The sequence below is a fragment of the Ciona robusta genome, chromosome 4, assembly GCF_009617815.1.
Source record: "Ciona robusta chromosome 4, ASM961781v2".
Classification (NCBI taxonomy): Eukaryota; Metazoa; Chordata; class Ascidiacea; order Phlebobranchia; family Cionidae; genus Ciona; species Ciona robusta.
This window is the reverse complement of record NC_143238.1, coordinates 2,329,970-2,353,843: the sequence shown is the minus strand read 5'-3', so window position 1 is coordinate 2,353,843 and position 23,874 is coordinate 2,329,970. Positions and strand designations below refer to the sequence as shown.

The following is a 23,874-nucleotide window of genomic DNA, read 5'->3' as shown; positions in this document are numbered from 1 at the left end:
CACTCAAGAATAAAGTAAGTTACATTTATTCATTCAATTTCCTAAATATGAACGTTACAATTGGAAAACTGTTACGAACACAATATTCAGTTCGTTGCACAAAGTATTTTATATGTGCTTGCGTTTCAAAGTGGAATCATGATTATTGCGCTTATCGCTTTTTGCCTAAGGTTATAAGATGGCGCTTTCCCGAGATGGTTTAACGCACTTTACATTTAAATCCGCTTTTAGTTTTGTACTGATTGGTCGTGTTAATACGTGCAAAGTATGGCAGCTTTATACTATAAGTTTATGTCATTTTCGGAATTGTTTATTGCTATTATATTAAGCCATTGCGTAATATGATACTGTGGGCGAAGATGGGACACCTTTAGCACATAATATTCAAATATCCTTATCGTGTTTTAAACAATTAACAACGGTCTATGGAAGTCGTAAGAACAGCGTTTTAAAATTTATTGAATGTTCTCTGTTTACTACCAAATGGGACAAGAGACGTAATGAAAAAATGGCTATTCCCAACCGTGCTATATAATACATACACTGTGTTGGTATAGCAAAGACACGAGTTGAAGGGCGGATTGAAATTTGCAACAAAACTATGTATAGATGTAGCCCATATATATACAAATAAGCAACAGACGACTAGTAGAATCTGGATGTCTTGAAAGCTATATGATTTACTACGGATTATATTTGTATAAGTACAGAAAATACCTTTTTTGTTAAATAACTGTAAAGAAATTTTAATTATTCCTAGTACAGTCATTGAAACGATTTTTCTGACGAAGTCGCAGGAACAAAAGGTCGATTTCCGCTTAAAAACCGTCCGTAAAAAATAGCAAATTGTTATTATGAAGGCCAAAATTATTTCACTGTATCGAACAGTTCTGGTAAGACTTATCAACAAGAAAACAATTTAAACGTAAACTCCATTTGCATTATGTCAGTGTAAATATAGTAGGTTTGGGAAGATGTGACACTTTTAGCACATATTATTTCAAATATCCTGACCATGTTTTTATACCATTACCAATAGTCTATGTGAGTTGTGAGGATATAGTTTTAATTGAAAAAAAAATCTTTGTTCATTAACAAATGGGACGAGAGAAATAGATTAAAAAGGTATCCCATCTTTCCCCACTGTACTATATTTAAAATTACTGTTAGTTGGATATTGTATTTTGAAAGCTAATTTTGGCGATCTTAAATAAGTAGGCCTACACGTTTAAATATTTTTTCATTTTTTTTATAGTCCCATTTGGTAGTAAACAAAGAAAGTTCAAAAATTATGTAACTATACTATCCTCACGACTTAAAAAGTAGGTCAAAACACGATTACGAAATATAGGATATGCATAACGGTATCTTACCTCAGTAGTTTATGTAAAGGTTGAGTTAATTAAAAAATCGTTATAACAACGTTACAATAAGTAGGTCACACCTTGCAGCAGATATAATTTTAAACACGTCCGATAATAGAGTGATTGTTTATAAGATGGAGAACTAGATTCATACCAAATACGTGGAACAAATGAACTGTTACATTCATACGCCCTTGAACTGTAAACAGTACCCACAAAAAATTCGCGCACGCTTGGTAAATGAAAAAAAGAAAAAAAGTTTCCGATGCCAATAAAAAATCACAAAAAAAGCAAATATAAATGCTGGTAAGACGTATCTGGAAGGCGATTTAGTTGCAGTGCAAGTCGCGAATAACGATGTCTTGGGCAAGTAGGATTATTTCTGTGGTGCTGCTTTTCGACCTGACTTCGACGTTAGGACAATTGACTTGTGATTACAGTTTGTATTCAAGGTTTCGTTGTACGAGATTTGCACGAGGAGCAGTCGTAACACCAGCACAATGCAGAGCAGCGTAAGCTATTTTCTATATCCTATAAAATATACTAGGTTGGGGGAAGATGGAACACCTTTTCATTCTATTTTCTCGTCCCATTTGATAGTAAACAATAATAATTCAAAGAGTTGTAATTAAAAAATCGTATATCCTCACGACTCTCAAAGACCGTTGTTAATTGTGTAAAACACGATCACGATATTTGGATATAATGTGCTACAGGTGTCCCGTCTACCCCCAGTCAAATATATTATATTTTTTTCTAAATTCCTTTTTTTTAAATGTGTAATAATTGCCGAAAAAACATTAGTGTATTATAATTGACCTGAAATTAGGCGCATAAAGTAAGCGAAAAATACGAAATTCAGTTGTATAAATTGAATTTTGCTCATACACCTTTTTCTGACCGTAACCCTATATATTATACACGATTTCATTGCACCACCCCGGGGGTTTAAATAACTTCGCTGCTATGCCAAGGTTGTGCGTAGCTGTAACCACTTAAGTGGAAATGACCTATAAACAACGTACTCGGCATGTGGACACATATGTAGGTTTAACCTGTTAAGCTAGACAATGTAATTAATTGCACACGTTTGCCGTATAGTAGGGTGGGGGATAGAGTACCTTTTCGTTTAGTTTTATCTTTTCATTTGGTAGTAAACAAAGAACATTCAATGAATTATAAAGCCGTATCTTCACGACTTCCACTACCGTTGTTAATTGTTTAAAACGCGATCAGGCTATTTGGATGTTATGTGTTAAAGGTGTCCTATCTTCCCTCACTCTACTATATATATAGCGGACCATTAAATAACCGATATCAAAGGCATATGCCCTTTTATTAAAGTTTTGATCATATATTATTTTTGTTTACTAATTCATTTTAATAGAAGTAATCTCCATTTTAGTTAAGCGTAAAACCTAATCGTCATTTAGTAAATGCTAAGTATCTGTTTTTCGATTTGTATTACGATTTAGCTCGCATTTTAAAACAAAAATTAATTTCTGTGCGCCGTTTAGCTTGGGGGCAGAGCAGGAAGTAAGAACGTTCGCGCTTGGCAGTACGCTCTCTCTCGTGTTAGGCAGTATCGCAAAGGCATAACATACGTATAGGTAATGATTATAGGCTATCATATGGCACCGCCCCGCCACTCTTAGTTATGGTACTCTCCACGCAATTAACCCGTTTTTCTTATCTTAACTCCGGGTTGCAGGACCTCTTTTCCTTTCTGGCTATACATAGGTTCTCCATACAAAATTAATATTATTGTACTTTGGGCTACAGCTACGACAAACTCAGATGAATTTTCATGTCAATCATATTTCTTTGTTTTCAGAGGTTGCTGCTATGATCTGTTCAGTACGGCTGCGCCCAGTACAAGATGTTTCCTTGCGCGTAAGTTTAGTATTAAGTTTGCTACATCTAAAGTCCCACAAAGAAGTATCCGAACTCAATTAAAAAGAAAAACGGTTTTAAGCCGACTTGATATAAAAATAGCGCTATTTGATTTTCAAATGCGGAAGACTACCTACAGAAAACTTTTTAAACTGTTACTACTACAAACTTCGTTGATACAAAATAATGAATGTACGAACGACTGTATTAGGTGTCATTTTCACTGTATTTTAGGCGAAGAGGTAAACATGCGTTTCAAACCTACGGTACACCCCAATACTGGACAGCAGAACGGTAAGTATAACAACTGCTCTATTAGGTTTCTAGAATATTGTAGTGGCACGAAATTTCCGGACATTACAATTCAAATTCGGTTAAAGCCGATTTTGTTGAACATATAAAGTACTGCGGGGTAAGATTTGGGATACCGTTAAGATCTAAAGCTCATATTTCCGGATCGTGTTTTAATAATAAGCGCCCTTTTGAGTTGCCAGGCTACGGTTAACTAACCCTGCAAATAAAATGAAAACATGTCCCATCTCGCCGTTTAGCCCGTTATGAAAAACATAGCATTGTTTCGCCGCTTTCGCGCATTGACATTTTGCTGTTTTTGTTACAGGTCTTTTAACGCTCGGTGGTTTATCAACTCGGGATGGAAATATTGTGGTTCGCAAATGTAACGTAGCGAACCGAAGGCCGTGTGGTAACTCTCGTACCACAAAGTAAGTTTGAAAAATTTCGAAAGCACAGGCACATATATAGGCGAAGGTTACTCGACTATACATATAGGGACAATATGCTATGTATATGCCGGAAACATTACGGTACTATAGCTTACATATAGGCGCGATATAATATGTATAAACCTTATCGCGAAAAATCACGGTACTATATTTATTCGCGACTATATAATATGCATACACAAAGGCGCGAAAAATCACGCGTCTAACGCTATGGTGGACACGTGGACTATAACATAAGTAAACGAATATTGTTATAATTTTTTATTTATTTAATAGGAGTCGATGCGAAAGCTTCAGTTGTTGCTGGCACAACAGAACCGAGTCCTGTCATCATGCATCACACTACAGTAAGATCACTTTATAATTTTCCACTTGCCAACAACAAATGGTGGATACATATTGAACATTTCTTAGATAAACGTTTACTTGAAATGTATAGATTTAAACTATTTATTTATGGGCAGTTGTTTTTTATGTTGGTCAGTCCTTTTAATAATCTTAAATAAAAGCTTCATGCTGTTAACATTGTCACAGTATTTGTCCTTAATGAAAATAAATTGAACACTAGTAATTTAAACTAACTACCATGTCGAAAAAATAATCACTCACAATGTAGCAAAGCACAAATTGTACGTAATCAATTTTAATATGTTATATTCTATAAAGCAGACAATAGAACACATATGTTGTAACTTTGTTTTTGCTTCATCGCAGTGAAAAATAAGTTTTAATAATTCGTATCTAAACAGACCTATGGAAGAAGTTACATTAAGTATTAAAATTATTTTTTTACCCATCGTATTATTGTTTTAGTTATTCGTCAGAAAAAGGCATGTGAAGCTGGTTTTACCAACCCTCCTGTGTGTTCGGGTAAGCTAAAAAAGATTTTGCAAGCGTGCTATATATCTACAAAATATGACAGTCCTTAACTATGTATTAAACAAACTGCAAAAATATGGTAAAGGTACCATACCGTGCAAACCATGACTCTGTCAGCTTGTTGTTTTTTTAATTAATGTGCTTGATGTAAATTAATGGTCATGAAGTTGTATTTATTATTTAGATATTGATGAATGTGCTAGCAGCCCATGTCAAAATGGAGGAGTCTGTGTCAATTTGAAGAATAAATTTCGCTGTGATTGTCCCCCTAATATTCAAGGCACAACATGTACTAATGGTAAGCTGACAGAAATTTCTCAACCGTTTTGCATACACATTTATGTTTTATCTTTTTTCGTTTGTATTTTAAGATTTTAATAAACAAAAGGTATATAGATCAGTTTCAGGTATCACATAGCAAATGTATACATCTATCTGGCGCCCTAGCACAGTTGGTTAGCCTGCCTGTAACCCAGAGGTAATGGGTTCAAGGCTCATCGCTGCTTCCTTTGTTGTACGTGTCCTTGGGCAAGACCATTAACAGTAATTGCTCCAACCCATTGGTCACTAATGGATTGTCCAAATTATCAGCCACACATAAAAAATGAGAAAACTTAAAAAAATAATCACCTACAAAGTAACATACTTGGTAACTTGAAAGCTGGCACAAGGTGTATGAACATTCGTGTTATAACGACTGTTGTTTTCTGGCTATGTAAGGATAAAGTAAGTTACATTTATTCATTCAGGATTCACCGTTCTTTCCATTCTAGGCGTATGTGTCCTTAACACTGTAAGAAAATTTCTGCAACCCAGTGATTCTCTATGTAGTAGTCCGTAACAACTGACTTGGTCCTAAATTACAGTCTGTAAACTTTTTTCTCGAAATTTTGTTTGTTTAAACCCCAAAATTTTCTCTTTTTTCAGTTTGTGGACAACCACCTGTTATAGCAAATGCAAATGTCCCGCCAGTTGCCACGTATAATGCTGGAGAGACGTACACATATGCATGTACTGGAACCTATCAGCTAGTTGGCGCTTCTGTTGTTACATGTATGGTATCAGGAAGTTGGTCTCCTTCCCCTCAATGTGTAAAAGGTAACTTCAAGTTAATTTTCTGTTTAAAAGAACCTGTCTAATAAATTGGGAAATACATTTTGTATGCACCACATAAACCACTGTAGAAACTGAATAACTTTTTTATTAATTTTTTATTTGCACTTTTATTAGCTTAGGGGTCTCATACCAAATTAATACTAAATAGTAAAATCTCTTAAAAGCATACTTATATATGTTTTGAACGGTGCAAACTTAAACCTCTAAATTCTACTACCTGCTCACATTTCAAATGGCATATAGTCATACAATAATATTCACATTACAGTATGCATGTCGCCACCAAAAGCACAGTCTGTTACTGCAAGTCCTGTTCTTACCTCTTACTCTGTTGGTCATGTGGTGACATACAGTTGCCCAACTGGGTCAACCCTTATTGGTGCAAGCACAAATCATTGCTTAGGAACTGGACAGTGGCTAGGTCCCAGTCCTACTTGCGGAAGTTTGTACATTTTGATTTTAATATTTTAAATTTTGTGCTTTTTTGGTATTGTGTTAATCCTTTATTACTTATGGCTATGTTTATACTGAGGATAACTTGATTTGGAGTAATGTACAGAATATAAAGAACAATATTCCAAAGTTAATGTAACCTGGCATTTACTCTCTTTACATTTGTAGTATTTTTTTCATTTCAGTAATAAGGTTAAGGGCTCGTCATTTTATTTACACCTAATAGAATCTAAAACTAAGTAGCAAGCTTGTATTTTTTTAAGTTTGTGCACCTCTGCCATTTATGGGAAATCTTGTGTACACTCCGGTGCAATCATCCTATGCGGTTGGTGAAACAATCACATACAACTGTGCCTCTGGTTACACTTTGGTTGGAAATCCTCAAGCAAGTTGCCAAGCAACAAATTCTTTCGCGCCATCCACCCCACCAACATGCAGCAACACAGGTATCTACATTTTCAATAACCGGCACAATGACAAAGTGGTTAGGGCGCCTGCCTGTAACACAGGGGTAATAAGTTCAAGACTCGTCGCTGCTATCATTGTGGGGTATGTGTCCTTAAGCAAGACACTTACCAGCAATTGCTCTAACCCACTGGTCATTAATGGGTTGTTCAAATTATTAGTCATACCTAATAAAAAAATCCCCAAAAATAATCACTCACAAAGTAATATACTGGTAACTTGGTGGCACAAGGTGTATGAATCAGAACCCTGTTATACTCTTGTAGTTTTCCGGCCAGGCGAGAATGAAGTAGATTACATTCATTTATTTATTTATTCAGTTTGATATTTATTGTGCATTATTTGCATTACAGTGTGTCCACAAGTACCATCTGTCAGTGGTGCTAGCTTCACTCCCGATGTCGCCACTACTCCTAATGTTGCTGTTGGTAACACTGCCACATACACTTGCAATACAGGATTCACTTTAACTGGTTCCGCCACAATTACTTGCTCTACTGGTGGTGTTTGGGTTTTCCCACAAGGGCCAACAGTGTGTAACCCAGGTAATAAAAATCACAATTTCAAGGAAAGTTTTATTGGTTCAAATGACATTACGAATAAAAAATCTCCACTGACATTCCAAAGTAATAGTAGTAAAATGTGCTCACTTTGATCCAAATCTCGGGTCCATTTGTGTGTGTAATGTTATATGACCCCACCCATTAAAAAGCAAAGAACCTCGAAAACATACTTTGGGCACAATGAGATACCACCTTAGTGGCTACATTTGCATAAGAAAACAGAACAACAATATTCGTTAAACAGCGTGCAAAAGTTTTTTAAATTTTTTCAATGGAATGAAACTATTTCCATTACACTTTTTAACTGTTACGGACTGAATCTGTTTGCTTTGCTGGTTGAAAAATGTTTTTCTGTTAAAATGGAAAACCACAACATTTTCTATATAATAACTTCCAGGTTGTACTGCCCCTCCACCTATAACAGTTGGCACTGGAACAGTAACAACAGGCACGAATTTCCCAATTGGTAACAAGGTAACGTATGCTTGTACTTTCCCACCAACATTGGTTGGGTCTGCAGAAAGCACATGTTTAGCTTCAGGCTGGTCAAATCCACCACCTACGTGTCAACAAGGTACCGTTCTTATTATGCTAAGCTAGTTCCACAGCTAAAGACGTTTCTCTATTTAGTATGCCTGCTACCTACTCCAGCTGCAAATATCATACTTACCCCGAATTCCCCGACATTTCAAATCGGCGAACCAATCACTTTTAGTTGCCCACCAACACATGTGTTCAACCCAGCTGGAACTTCTGTACTGACGTGTACTTCACCATCTTATATGTTTTCCGTGCCTGTGACAAACAATTGTCTCATTAGTAAGTAGGCTATGTTGAGTTTGTGCTCAAATACAGAACACTAGCGTTAACACCACTCTATTAACATAAATACCTTAGTATTAGAAATAAATTAATTAAAAATAAAAATACCGTATGGTATGCATCACTACTGTAAAAATAGTTTGCATCACCTACTGTTTTATAAATGCAAAGAATTTGTTATGTATTTTATATTTGTTAACAAGACAAAATGCGAGTCCTAAAAAATACCTTAAATGCCACCGGATAAAAATATAGAGATGTCCAAATAAAATCAGTTTATTGCTTTTGGTTTTCCTATTACATTTCTAGTGTTACTATGACTGTTACTTTTGTACTACTTTCATATCTACTGCTTCCTTATCTTACTGCAATTTTCAACAGAGTGTGGAACACCACCTACTACCAATACTGGAATCAGTTCTGCATTTACAACGCGACCTGTAATGGGTGAAACGGTTGAAGGTACAGTTATAACTTACAGTTGTCCAGGACCAAACGATGCCCCCCGTGGTACAACAGTTAACAATTGTTTGAACACTGGTGCATGGTCACTGCCAACTACGGCTGATACTGCTACATGTGTTGCAAGTAAGTTTCATATTAGTAAATTAGCTGTGATCTAGTAGCATTTTTAAACAAGCCGCCTGACATAGTGGTTGAGTACTCATCATTTAACCATAGGTTACTAGGTTTGGAGCGTGATAAGCCACAATGGTTGCTGTGTGTGTCCTTGGGCAAATATTTGTATTAATCTGCTTCCGCCCAATGACCATGATTTGTGGAAATTGTTCCACTAACACACACACAAAAAAAAATTACCACAAATTGGTATGTTGTACTTGGTAACTTACAGGCATTAGAAAAGGCATCACATTTTTTTAATTTTTAACCAAATCCTACGGAATATTGCTAAATATTTCAGTTGAAGTTTCTCTTAGTTGTTAAACAGGAAGAAACCTTATTGATCAATGCATAAAATGCAATATACTTTAGTTCTGCTCATTTGTATAGGCACCTAGCAGCAGGGTAAAAAGTGTTTGAGGCATAAAACTGTGGAGATAAAACATGAGGTTGCCCTGTTTTAAAAGTCGGGGTGATTAAGTCACCCGATGTTCTATTATTGTTAGCCTATATGAAAAGGTGTATGAACTGAACTATAACATTGTTAGGGTTTCTTATGACACACTTGTATTTATTCATTTTTAAGTAAGATATTCTTAAATACGATGCTTTAGGCTAAAATCAAAGTACAGTACTTACAACTTTCTTTTTATTAGCTTGTTCAGATCCACCTGCGTCATCGGGTGCACCTACCACAATCACCCCCAGCACTGGGCCTTACTTTACTTCAACCACAGTCCAATACACCTGCCAATCTGGTTCCTCACCATCTACGGCTGGAAGCGATTCACTAACATGTAACAGTCCAAATTGGAGTCCAAGTACAGGGCCATTATGCGCCACAAGTGAGTTATACAATTACTAATATAGGCAAATTTTTTTATTTATTAAACCATTCTATGAATATACCCGTATAATAATTTATGACATAGGAAGTTAAAATTGTGATCAATTCAGAAGCTTTGATGATGAAGCATAGTTGCTCTTAGATAACTTATTGTACCAATTTAGACCTTGATTGTGTTACGATTGCAAGTGCATGAGTCTTCCCCCATGACATACATTGGTTATTACTTCAACCTGGTCATTACTGATGGTTTATCCAAATCGGTAGAGTGACAGAAAAAATCAATTAAATAGTCATCCAAAAAAATGGAACAGTGGGTTTGAATCTGCCACATCAGACTCTTTATATTAGCACCATGAATAATTTAGCTTAATATCAATCTGTAAGGTATAATACCTTTTTTTATGGGCCAGAGTTTTTTAATTTATGTGCTCAGAGTTTTAGCAGTGTTAAAGTTATTATCTTTCCCCCTGCCGTGAGTCAGTAGTTTAGCGCAGACATTGCAATCAAAAGTCCAATGCTCAATGCTATGGTGGGTGTATGTATCCTTGGGCAAAATACCTAATAAACATTGCTTTAATTCATTGTTGACTTATGGGTGGTCAAACTTCTCCGCCACAGTCAATAAAAAAAACCCACAGTTGCATACATGGTAACTTGTGAGGGGTTGAACAAAAAAATAAAAAAAAACAAATTTCATATTATGTTACATACATAGTAACTGATAAATGGACACAGGCTATGTCTATGAAGGGGCACCATCGTATAACATTTCTTGTTTCCCCACCACGAAAGGATAAATAAAGGGCATTTTTTTGTTAATTCAATTTATCTTCCAGATTGTGGGCCCCCACCTGCAATCACAAGTAATGGAGTGGCTGCCCCTGCAGGACCTTATATTATTACCTTCTCATTTCCTTATGCCTGCGCTTCGGGTTATTCACTTAGAAATCCAGTTACGAATACATGTCAGCTTCAAGCTATTGCTGGGGTATGGTCTGTTTCAACTGCTCCAATATGCGTAGCAGGTATATGTTTATTTGTTTTAATAATTTTTTATGGAACTAATCTACTGATCTGGTATACTTATTGTATATAGCAGGGTAAAGGAATTGTATTATGTACGTGATTTCCTAAACAAGTACATTTTCCAATTAATGAATGATACTTAGATGTAGACAGTCATCTAATCTGACATATCAATAAAAAGATATCCAATCTATCCTACATTTAGTGCTTTTATGTATCTTGTACATCATTAGTTTCATTTGGTGCATTACCTATTTAGACAACCGCAACTTGGATTTGCTTTTCATAATGGAAGGAAACGACAATGTAGAAACACAGACTTGTACACAACTTGAAACTTCGTTTTCTGACGCCAGACCCATTGGGCCTTCGGGTGTTCTTACATCAGCCAACTTCCCGAGATTCTTTCAGCAGCAAGCTTTTCTTACTCAGTAATAAGTTTTCCTTCATTACTCATCAATTTTATTATGATTATCTAGCACATTGTTTGCTATAGCATAATAACACTTGGTTGATGTATTTAACTACTAGGTAAGTCTTTGTTATATCCGGCGCCGTAGCAAGCGCGCCTGTCTGTAACCAAAGTAATAGGTTCAAGGCTAGTCGCCTTTGTGGGCGTATGTGTCCTTACACAAGAAATTGCTGTAACCTTCAGTGGTCCCTAATGGGTTGTCCAAATTATCAGCTATACGTAAAAAATTCATTCACAAAGTAACCTATACGGTAACTGGTAACTGGTAAGCTGGCACAAGGTGTATAAACACCCGTGTAATAACGACTGTCGTTTTTTAGCCACGCGAGGACAAAGTAAGTTAAATTCATTCATATGTATGGCTTAATGATCTGACACACTGTTTCTCATAGCAAAATAACAACCGGCTGACAAATATATTTAACTATCAGATAAGTCTCCGTTTAATATATCCGGCGCCGTGGCGTAGTGGTTAGCGCGCCTGCCTGTAACCATTAGGTAATGGGTTCAAGGCTCGTCGCTGCTACCATTGTGGGCGTATGTGTCCTTGGGCAAGACACTTAACGACAATTGCTCCAACCCAGTAGTCACTAATGGGTTGTCCAAATTATCAGCCATACATAAAAAAAATGAAAAAATTCCCCAAAAAAATAATCACCCACAAAGTAACATATACATGGTAACTCGTAAGCTGGCACGAGGTGTTAAACCCGTGTGATAACGACTGTCGTTTTCCGGCCACGCGAGGATAAAGTAAGTTACATTCATTCATTCATTCATGTATGTCTTTATTTTCTATTGTTTCCCCTGTTATAACACAAATCTATTTAAAATTGCGATTTCCTATTTTACAAACCACTGAATCACATACAGCTTTGAGAGTACATGGAATGCAGTAACTCAAAGTAAAACACGAATGGCAGTCCAAATGCACAATGGGGCATGCCTAAACATTATTGCTGCTGCTCCAAATTCAGTGAGATTATTGAGCTCGAATGCTGACTTGGCCAACTATGTAAGTTCTCTAATTATATCATTCGCGTCAAAAATTCACAGAAATATTTTCTTCATTCATACCTTTAAAACTTTTTTGTCAAATGTTTTAATTTTTTTTTAGTAAGTTAAAGTGTGTGGCAAGTTATTGCTATGAAAGCTAAAGTTTTTTCATAACTTAACGAGAACATAAAAATAATCCTCGCTTATATTTTTCAAGTGGATGACTGCAAATCAATACAGATGTGGTACTGCGACTCCCCGCGACAACTTGGTGTGTGCCAATGCCTATCATTTCACAAATGCCAACGGTGACACTGCCAACCAGAATGTTATCATTTTTGCACTTCCCGATGTGTTAACCGCCACTGGTTATGGTGCTTTCAGAAGTATGTTGGATTTATATTCTCGCACAGATCCTATTTTTCCTGTTAGTTTTTTCTTTAATTCCCACACTTTTATTTAATTCACTGAAACTTATTTCCTTGCAACTTTTGTGCTGACCAATTTGTCTTCATCTTTGTTCCACAGATACCCAGCTCATCGGTGTGGATGCAACGAGGGCTAGTCTTCCTCCGATATACACAGTATCTTTGCTGGAGACATCTGATCCCAATTATGCCGCGAATGCAAACTGTAAGTAAATTTTTGAGCCCATTTCTGGTGTATTTGGGTAAATCATTCAACTTTTACTTAATATATTCATGTTCATATACAAAATGGTGACATCAGAAAACATAGGTATCTCTTGCACTGTGGAAAGTTTTTTCTTTTACCTTTTACAATTCTACTTCGAACAACAGTTTTTAAATTGTCATAAATCCTTTTAGTTATTGGTAGTAAAAAAGGAATGAAATAAACTACTTTTAAAATGTTTCTGCTTTGCTAGATGCAAGGGAATTTGCCTGTGGTACTGGAAATTCATTAACTTCACAGTGCACAAGGTTCTTGGGAAGTATATATGAAACCGGTACGGCAGTTAATGTATTGGCAACAGCTTTCCCAGCATAAGAATAAACAGTACAAGAGAAATAATATTCTATTTTAAAAATTTAACATTTTAAATGCTTGATCCATCGCTTCCCGAAACTAAGGTTCCAAAATAATATGTCCGTACGTCCGCAACTGGTTTTTAGAACTTGTATATAAGTTTGACAAAGAATGTACACTTTTATTATCCGCTAATCCCAGCTAATGGTGTCGTTTATTCTTGTTTGCATGTACTGTATAAAGTCACTAGAATAAACATTAATATTGAAACCTATAATTTTGTGTTTTAGTCTCAAGTTATAACTAATCAAATCTGCTGAATAACAGTATTCTCCAGTCTTGTAAATTTGTTGTTCGTTAACAAAATTGGTAATGACAAAAAACCACCAAGGTGATCCTAGAATACAGATAATATAGCAGCCATTTTTGGTACCTTCTACTGGTGCCACCAACCTAAAATTTGGACACTGTACTAACTAGACCCCAGCGGTACCAATTCTAAAACATAAAAATATTAATTATTAATATTAATATTAGGCATAAAAACATATTTATAGAATTTTCGCACGAACCAGCTTTGAATATGTTATAGCGCTATGTGATAGCTAAAAAATAAAACACTATTTTTCTTTAAAAAAAGGGGGGCTTTTTTTCTTTAAAAGAAGGGGGGGGGGAATAATAAAAAGTATGATCATAACTTAATTCATATAAATATTAATTTTTTTCACGAAAATATAACTTACGCATACATCTATGTTGGTCACTAACATGTCATTCCCATTAAAAAAATAATTAATTTTAATATTTTCTTAATTATGTATATTAATTTTCGTCATATAAAACATATTTATAGAATCTTTGCAGAAACCAACTTTGAATATGTCATAGCGCTACGTAATAGCTAAAAAATAAAACATTAATTTCTTTAAAAAAATGCAGGCTTGGGTTCAGAATACAGGCAAGTATGGGTCAAATATTTCGAATCATATGAATATTAAATTAATTTACATTAGTAATAGCTATATACATTGGTAATGGCTAAAAAATAAGACATTTATTTCTTTAAAAAATTCGTAAGTTGTACTACAGTAAATAGCGTTCACCCCTATTACCATTATTGCATAAAAGAATTGATATAAGTGCGGAAAAAATCGCCCAAAAAACAACAACAACAACGCCAAGAACAACCATTTGACTAAAATGGATGTTTATGACCAAAGTCCATAGGGACTTTGTTTATGACAACTACGTGCTCAATATTTCTATGGCTCTTAGTTACAGTTGTTAGGGACTCCGGGGGAATTCCCTTAATAAAAACAGTTTTAATTAAACTAAAACTTTGAGGTAAATGATGACAAAAACTGTTTCGGTGGCATTTCACGAGTTGCTGAAAACACTCTGCCTTCAAGAATTTCCTTGCGGTATTGGAACCTGGGTAAGCAAACAAAAAGTTACAAAAAACTTTTACCTACATAATATATATTTTTAGAGAAACCCAAATGACAAATTTGCAGAAGGACAATATGCTGTTACGCTAAAAGGTAACGTCTAATAATTAAATACTTATTTTTAAAGTACCTCTTTGCCACACAGGTTATCAGCAAAATAAAAATTGTCTACTCATTTAATGGAATTATTATATTGAATAAATGAATGTAACTTACTTTATCCTCGCGTAGCCGGAAAACGACAGTCGTTATCACACGGGTTTAACACCTCATGCCAGCTTACGAGTTACCACCTATGTTACTTTGTGGATAATTATTTTTGGGGGGATTTTTTTATGTACGGCTGATAATTTGGACAACCCATTGGTGACCACTGGGTCGGAGCAATTGCCGTTAAGCGTCTTGCCCAAGGACACATACGCCCACAATGGTAGCAGGGTCGAGCCTTGATCCCATTACCTCTGGGTTACAGGCAGGCGCGCTGACCACTCTGGACGAAATTGCTTTATAATAAAATATTAATAACTTTTTTGTCACTTCGATTACGGTAGCGAAGATTTAGAAGCATTTTAAAAGAAAAGACAGAATATAGCGACAAAACAACAGTTGTTCAAACACACTTATTGTAAAAACATATTTACATTTATTTGAAAATAAGTAAAACGTGGTCGCTACACCTAGAAAAATCCTAAATCCTGCTTATAAAGTTAAAATGGGTGTAAAGGGTTTATTTCTCCTCTTCAAAAAGTAATAAAGTTTTTATAAATGAATAGTAGGTCAACAACATTTTAGTTTTATGATAAACAACTATAAGGTGTATATAGGTTTAGTTATCACCATACAATTTTACTTCAGGCAAGAATCAGTCTATTTTTGTTATAATATGTATTGAAGTTCGATTTGTAAGCTTTATAAGAAACCTGTACGAAATAAAAAATACTGCTTAAACAAAAAACATACCTACTGCTCTAACCTGGTATTTACACTTCATGGTATTTGTTTAAACATAGTGGTCACCAATGGGTTATTCAATAGGCTACCATACAAAAAAAAATAAAAAAAATAATTACCCACAAAGTAATATACATGGTAACTCGTAATCTGGCCTTAAGTGTATGAACACCCATGTTATTACAGCTGTCCTTTTTCAAGCCACTTGAGACTATAGCAAGTTAAATTGTTTCACATACAAAATTAAGTACAGGGTTATTCCTAAACGTTATGACGTGTGCACTTGTTATAACGATTTTCATTTTCCCACCATGCCACGAATAAGCAAGTTACATTCATTCATTAAATTTGGTTAATCCTGTAGACCACGGGGTTCAATATGAGAAAATGGAGGTACTGAAAGAATATCTTAACTCTGGCACATGGGATGTAGATACATCTTGGAGCAATGAAGCAGCTGATCTTCGCAGCCTTGCCATCTCACAACCATGGAAACTTTCCGGTGGCAAAAATAGTTCACAGTTTATACAAGAATTCTTTAAAAGCCTCAGAATTATTGATAAACAGGTTTCAATAGTTCTTTATATTGGTGATTGCTTGGAAATGTAAATTTGTGCAAAAATGCTTGTTTAGGATTTTTTTTATAAGCATATTGTATAAGTTTTTAAATTGGCTTTCCTATAACCTATCCTATTTACTTAAATAAATGAATAAATAAATGAATGTACCTTACTTTATCCTTAGGTGGCTTGAAAATAACAGTCGTTATGGGTGTTCTGTTTCATACACCTCGTCAGCTTACTAGTTCCAATGTATGTTACTTTATGGGTGTTTATTTTAACAAGTAAATGTTTACAAATCTGATATGAAATAACCTCTAAGACACTGTTCAGATAACGGAAATCGACCATGGAATATTAAGCATGAAAAATTTGGAAGATCTGACCCTAAGTGTAAATTTGTTACGAAAGGTACCATCTGATAATCTGCCTCCAAACTTAAAGGTAAACGAGGAAAAACACGTTGTAGAAATCATGTTGTTTCAACTTGTAACATAAGAATAATGTGCTGTAATTTATTTTGATCCCAGAGTTTATCCTTATGTGATAAGGTAATTTAAAATTTCGGTAGTGTTGTTTTAAGATATAAAAACTTGATAGGAATTCCTTCAACCCAGTTGTTATGAATGGGTTGTCCAAATTAGCAGCCGTACAGAAAAACAACTGCACACAAAGTTACATATGTGGTTACTCATAAGCGGGCACAATGTTTTTAAAATTAAACATCAATGTTATAAAAACTCTTTTCTGACTACGCGCAGATAAAACATGTTACATACGCATTCAGTTATAACACAGTTATATTATTGTTACCTGTACGGGTATTTTGAAAAACCATGATTGGCCACTAGGTTTAAATAATCCAAGTTGTCATACCCCTAAAGGTGGCTGTACACAGTATCCGGAATTCGTTCGTTTTGTCCGGATTTCGCTGTCGCATGCCGAATTGGACACAGGTTTGCATACAACTTCGCATGCGAATTCGCACGCCGGATACTGTGTACAGCCACTTTAAGTACGCATTGTTACAACTAATGTTCAAAAAAACATTATCCAAATGCTAATGCATTAAACTCATACCCTGTTATTAGGTGCTTGAACTGTGCACTAATTGCTTGACAAGCATTACCTCTTTGTGTAAAAATCCGCCACCTCTGCTACACCTTGGTTTGTCGTACAACCAGCTTCACAGTGTGGACGAGTACAAGTATTTTACTGTAGAATACTGGTAAGTAAAAATAACGTGTTTTAAATCAAAAAGATACCTCAAAATCAGGGGATACGGGACCAAAGCTTGAGACTGCTACTATTGTTTTTGGCATATGTGTCTTTAGTTATGAAACTTCACAACAATTGTTTTAACCCAAATATTTTGTCAGCTTTAGGAAATAGAAAAACTTCTAAAAAATATTCACCTACAAACTTACATATATATATTGTAACCCACAAGCGACCTGAAGGTGTATAAAACAAACAAAGTGCTATAACAATTGTCATTGGAAAAAAAATAATGTTGGCTAAATTTTCAATACACTAACTGTCCGTTTTTGTTGTTCAAAAAAATTATTTTTTCAAAAAAAGGTAATATTTTTTCATTTTGTTTTATCCCAGGCCATCTCTAATGTCATTGGATTTAAGTTACAACAACTTAAACCAACTGGTAGAGCTTGTGGATAGGCTTGCATCATTGCCAAACCTTCGTAACTTGATTTTACAGGGAAATCCAATGTCTGTAAGTTAACCAACCGAAATTCCCCATTTTTTAAAATCACTTTTTACTGTAACATTTTTTCTGATAAAAAGAAAAACAAAAAAGTTTTAACACAGGATTAAAAAGTGTGTACTGTGTTTTATATTTATATATCTTTAGTTTTACAAGCTGTTTTTTTTTATATATCTTTAGTTGCCACTTTGCAAGCCGATAAGATGTTTGATATTTTTTAATGTACTATCTTTACCGCAATTGCTGAAATGCAAAATACATTTGTAGCTAAATTGAGGCAAATGCACTGATTTAAGTGGGTAATATTATTTTTCCTAATAAATAAAAAAATAATTAAAATTCAAGATTCGAAATAACGTATTCTAGGATATCCTATCCTAGAATACCTAATGATATCCTAGAATACCTAATTTTTCTGTAATGTGCATTCCTATGATTAATTTAACCCAGAATTATCAATTATGAAACTAACATACTCTTACCAAGAAATGCAGTCGCACTAATAATAAACAATAAAGGTGTGGGGAGTCCCCACTCTTTTCTTGAAATTAAATGTAAATAAGTTACATTCATTAATTCATTATGCCAATATAATTATTATTGTTTTTAGCTCATACCAGGATATCGTGGACATGTAGTAGATGCCCTAAAAGAGTTAGTAGTTTTCGATGATGTTCACATTTCTGCTGATGAGAAACACCATTATAAAGGGCTCGGGAAAAAGAAAGAACTAATTCTGGATGAAGCTCAATTAACTGTACATTTTAAAGGACTAAATGGCATACCTATACCAGAGGAATTAGTAGTACGTGAAATAGATTTTTTTAAATTTGAACATTTAGTGGTGCCTGAAATAAAATTAACAGTAAAATTAAAATATTTTAGATTGTAATGTCTGTCACATGAGTATAGTAAGTACTCACACAACACGGGCCATTTTCAGAGCATTAGTTAAAACTAATGCTAATTTCTTTTAAGGAGGATGAAGAAAGGCAAGAATTCCCTGTGATTAGCACCCAGTATGTGATTAAATATGAAATGCTGGCAGATGTGGTTCCTACTACAGCAGAAACACAAGGTAAGTTGAATAAAGTAGCATATATGCACACCATAGCACAGTTGGTTACCGCCTGCCTCAATAACCCAAAGTTCATGAGTTTAAGGCTGTCTTCGCTTCTACCGTTTTGGGGGTATGTGTCTTTGGGCAAAAAACTTAACCAAAATTGCTCTAACCCAGTGGTCTCTAATATATCCAAATTATCAGCCAATAATAAAAAATCTCAAAAAAACAATCACCTACAAAGTAACATACTTGGTAATTTGTAAGCTGACACAAGGTGTATAAAACTAAACACCCGTGTTATAACAATTGTCGTTTTTGCCCACGCGAGGCTGCAGTAAGTTGTATACATTCATTCACATAGACTCATAGGCACCAAACTTTTTTAAATGCAGGGAAAGCCAGGATAGATAGACATGCATTCCTACAAAACTAATCCAACTTATTGGTTGTAACATTCAAGGAATATTGCAGTGTCAAAAGTTCCAGGGTAGGACCTTGCGCCAACCAATGTGACAAGGGGCCAGAATTTGGTTTGAATATTTCTTTACCTTTGTTGTTTTTTTTATTCAGATTACACTACACCTGTTACCAGGGAGAAATCAAAACCAAGTGTTATTGAACCAACACCAGTTGTCACGTACTACACTGAACCCAGAGACTGGAATGAAGGAGAAATAAGCTTGGACTACAAGTGTGTAAATTATTTTGATCACTAGTGCCATGGCCAAGTGGTTAGCGTGCCTGCCTGTAACCCAGAAGTGATGGGTTCAAGGCTCGTCGCTGCTACCATTGTTTGCATATGTGTCCTTGGGCAAGACCTTAACAGCTTGCTCCAACCCAGTGGTCACCAATGGGTTGTCCAAACTTTACATTGTACTTTTTTTTTGTCCTTAAATCTTTAAATAGCATAGAAGATAGCTCAGTCCTACCTTTTATAATTTATACATAAAATACATATAGTACTATGGGGGAAGGTGGAACACCTTTAGCACAGTATATCAAAATATTCTGATCATTTTTTTAAACAACTATAATAAGACGAGAAATAGAATGAAAATGTGTTCCATCTCCCCCACCTTACTATATATTCGTTAAATATGAGGTCCTACATTTTCAAAACTATTATTCAATACTAAACTTTTCTGTTCAGACACACCCATGTTGTTTATAATCTTCCTTGTTTCCGAGACTTTCTGCAACAAGGAATCAATTTCACAATCCAGTATAAACGAACTTTGTCTTGGCCCATGACCCTTGGGGAAACTGAGGGTACAGTAGCCACTCCAGAAACGACTGCAAAAAAATCAACCAAGGGAGGAGCTGAGACTCCAAGTAAGAAGGGAAAGGATTCAAAAGCAAAAGACAAGGTGTGGAAAAACTTCTATTACTAACTTAGAAGATAATAATTAAACATAAATGGCTTGTTTGGCTGCTTTCCAATTAAATGTAAATATGTTTACTGTAACCGCGTATTAACCTGGCTTTTGGTTTCAAATATTTCTAAATCTTCGCTACCGTAATCAAAGAGACAAATAAAAGTAATATTAATGAATCACTGCGTGTATGTCAAACAGATCTAAGTTTATGAACTCAAATTTTGTTTTTCAAATAGGCAAATATTTAACAACCAAAATTTCTCTTTTTAGGGTGGCAAAGGAGAGAAAGACAAAGGAAAAAAGAAGATTGGTGGAAGAGATACAGAGATGGAGATGAGAGCAGATCCTCCTACCTTCACAGACATAGGAACTTACCATATACCTTTGTCACACTTTCTTGAAGGAGACAGAAGAGTTAACAAGCTTTGCCATTGTGGTGGTGGCCCTATGCCTACCAAGGAAGAATTGGAACTATTGAAAGTAAAAGAATTAGTAAGTTTTATCTGTGTATTTTATTATGGTGTGTACAGATGAGGTCCTACACCAAAGCATGTCTTTGGACCTCGGATTTAGTCCGGAGATGACATGTTACCCTAACAGCTAACACCAAGGATGTTAAATGCAACACCATTATTTTCGGCTGACTGGGCGACAGTTCTTCTAACATGGTGTTCTGTTTTACACACCACTTGCCTGTTTCCAAATAAGATTTATTCTCACATATGGAAACTTTATGGGTAATTAGTTTTAGAGGATTAACCATTTTGGTTTGTGTTGCTGACAACTTAAGGGGCTTGCTGGGATGAAGCAAATGCCATTAAGTGCCTACCCCAAGGACTCACATGCCCATAATTGTAGTTTCCAACTTGTAATTATATATTATTTTGATGCTTTCCTAAAATATGTTGTATCATATTTGTTTTACACTGTAGGAAGAAGTGAAACCAGAAACAAAGGGAACAAAAAGAAGAACGCCTTCAGCTGAAAAGACAAAAGCAAAAGGAAAGCCAGGATCCGCTGCCGGAAAGAAAAAGGATGTTAAAAAGGAACCAGATGAAGACACTGCAGAAGAAGAGCCTTCTGTTCCTCCACCTATTACTCTGGATGTTGGTATTAATCTTCTGCGCTGGGATACAGCAGCTGACAGTTTAAAGGGATTGTAATTGTGTTTTACTTATTGTTAGTTTTATGCCCGTTTTTTTTTGTGATATTTAAGCATATACACAATTCTATTTTATTGGAATTTTAGTGTATGGAAATTATAAAATTTGCAGTTTAATAAATTAAAAGCACCTTAACTAAATTGAATTCTTTAAAAAAATATCATATTTTTCGTATGGTCTCAACAATTGCACGAACAGTTTCATCTACATTTTGAAAGTTCTCCAGGACACAATCAGCAGTCTGTAGTTGATCAGTCTTAAACATTCCAGTTGCTACTGCAAGGCATGGCACATTGTTAGCATGAGCACACTCTATATCCTTTGGACTGTCCCCAATAACTATCATATCATTGGGCGTTATGTTTTTGTGACCCAAAAACTCTGAATATCTTGCTTTTGCCACAGTAACCAAATCACTCCTTTGGTCATGTGGGTCAGAACCAAATGCTCCGAAAAGCTCATCTGTGTTTTCCAGTTTAAAAAGATCCACGTCTATTTGTGCGGACTTGAGTTTTAACAGTGCAGTGGCTTGCAGGTTTCCTTTCGAATTTTAAAATAAAGAATCATAAATAAGCTTGTCACTTGTCACCGTACACTGGCAGTTAAAATCAACAAATGACACAAACTAAGTTATACTTGTCATAGTTAAAACAAATTAATGCAAAACAGCTATGTTATGATAACAAACTAAATATAACCTTAACAATTTTCCTTTTTAAAAAAAGTTTTTTTTCTGGTAGTTCAGACTAAATCACAAATACGATGATTCAGACTGAAGGTGGCTGTACACAGTATGCGAATTCGTCCATTTTATCTGTTTTGTCCAGATTTCGCTGCCGCATGCGGAACTTGAAAATGGGTTTGCATACGACTTCGCAAGCGAAATCGCATGCCGGATACTGTGTGCAGCCTCCTTAAATGGTAAACATCACAGTTTACAAGATTTTTTTTGCTGACCTGTTAGTAGTGCAAGTTTTACGTCCTTCCTTTTAGATAACACTTGTAGTAATTCATTTACTTTTGGTAACGATTTCCAACAATAACTAAACAAAATAGAAAACTAGGTGCATAAAACATGGATTATCGGCCAGTTATGATGTGTACATTACAGGCCATCTGTATACAGTTACGAAAAGATATTTTTCATTCAAACATTTTAGTTCAAACATTACAAATCATTTTATGGTGATGTGAGAAGTTAAAATGAGTAGGCTATGGTTTAAATTTTTAAACTGAAAGATTGTAATGAAAAAAATTGAGTATGGTCTCTGGGCTATAATGTTGGTATTAAAAATAGAAAATGGTTGACTAGAAGCATTCAAAGTTTTTATGCAATAATCATTTAATGTCACTGTAATAAAAATACCAACTAAACATACAAACTCAAATCTCCCATCCATTACTATTAAAGGCCCTGTTGCCCAATCCCCTACTTTGGGAAAAGCAACAGGCTTCAAAATCTGGTAGCACCCATGTGGTAGGTGGTAGCACCCTGGGTGTTGGGGTAATAGGCCAACTTTGGCTTAAATCTCAGGTCCTATGGAAAATCTCGCTGCAGAACCTCAGCCACTCAGAATATAATAGTATTGAATACAAAATGAAATAAAAAAAATTCACAAAACATGTAGGTATTTTACCTCCCATCTGCAATACCAGTTTTTACAACTCCTGGTAGCATTTCAAATGCTTTAGATATACAGTGTGCATAGTTTTGAGAGTTTTCACTGGTTATACCATTGGCAATCAGGACATCTTTTGTTATGCTTGGATCTGTGCCCCCTAAAAGTAAAAGCAATAAGCTGTAAAGAGAACTGTTTACAATATTCCATAGTACTTATTAAATAATAAATTCGCATTAACGCATATAAATCAATTATAACTTACAGCAGCATCAAAAAAGTGTGTTAAAGTATGTACACAAGTATATAATGCAAGAAAAAACTAACTGTTGTTTCTTACAGATTTTATGTAGAAATGTTACAAAACTGACCAGAAAAAACGACGCCGTTTCTTTCAATGTTTCGGTCAAATGCCACTGACAAAGCCTTTAATAAAGAGCTACCGCCTTTTCCAACCGTGTGTGCCGACGTAGTTAAAGTACCATCGATATCAAAAAGCAGCAACCTCGGAATTCTACTCATCATTGTAACATCAACGACGGAAACCACTCAAAACAGAAATGTAAAAAGGGACTTCCCCGGCAGTTATTTAAACAAACAACGAAATTAGATATCCTGATAAGACCATGGAAATAAAAATAAAATGATAGAATTTTTGTTGTTTTTGTGGTTTTAAACCCATGGCGCTCTCTATAGCAGGGCGCAATGTTAAAATCCCAAC

At 35.2% G+C, this 23,874-nt stretch overlaps 3 protein-coding genes across 3 annotated transcripts; 2 read left to right on the top strand and 1 right to left on the bottom strand.

Moving 5' to 3' along the window:
- Window positions 1–1,652: 1,652 nt before the first annotated feature.
- LOC149736543 (sushi, von Willebrand factor type A, EGF and pentraxin domain-containing protein 1-like) lies at window positions 1,653–13,527 on the top strand. The gene is made up of 21 exons (XM_089876120.1): window positions 1,653–1,876; window positions 3,199–3,257; window positions 3,492–3,551; window positions 3,877–3,979; window positions 4,277–4,347; window positions 4,814–4,870; window positions 5,064–5,177; window positions 5,807–5,977; window positions 6,264–6,437; window positions 6,712–6,894; window positions 7,267–7,458; window positions 7,874–8,050; window positions 8,107–8,295; window positions 8,680–8,886; window positions 9,576–9,764; window positions 10,606–10,794; window positions 11,055–11,226; window positions 12,141–12,282; window positions 12,481–12,649; window positions 12,792–12,896; window positions 13,150–13,527. Exons 1-21 carry the CDS (start codon window positions 1,722–1,724, stop codon window positions 13,269–13,271), a joined length of 3,000 nt encoding a protein of 999 aa, XP_089732246.1. The 5' UTR covers window positions 1,653–1,721; the 3' UTR covers window positions 13,272–13,527.
- Window positions 13,528–13,942: 415 nt separating this feature from the next.
- On the top strand, window positions 13,943–21,674 carry LOC149736542 (leucine-rich repeat-containing protein 43-like). The gene is made up of 12 exons (XM_089876131.1): window positions 13,943–14,685; window positions 14,740–14,791; window positions 16,014–16,216; window positions 16,543–16,653; window positions 17,301–17,437; window positions 17,821–17,941; window positions 18,543–18,737; window positions 18,911–19,010; window positions 19,566–19,686; window positions 20,146–20,362; window positions 20,642–20,863; window positions 21,304–21,674. The coding sequence occupies exons 1-12, from the start codon at window positions 14,599–14,601 to the stop codon at window positions 21,532–21,534; spliced, it is 1,797 nt and encodes a 598-aa protein (XP_089732257.1). The 5' UTR covers window positions 13,943–14,598; the 3' UTR covers window positions 21,535–21,674.
- Window positions 21,592–23,748, bottom strand: LOC149736541 (uncharacterized). Its single transcript, XM_089876166.1, has 4 exons — window positions 23,525–23,748; window positions 23,172–23,313; window positions 22,492–22,577; window positions 21,592–22,074 (listed from the first exon to the last, which is right to left on the bottom strand). The coding sequence occupies exons 1-4, from the start codon at window positions 23,676–23,678 to the stop codon at window positions 21,695–21,697; spliced, it is 762 nt and encodes a 253-aa protein (XP_089732292.1). The 5' UTR covers window positions 23,679–23,748; the 3' UTR covers window positions 21,592–21,694.
- Window positions 23,749–23,874: the final 126 nt, after the last annotated feature.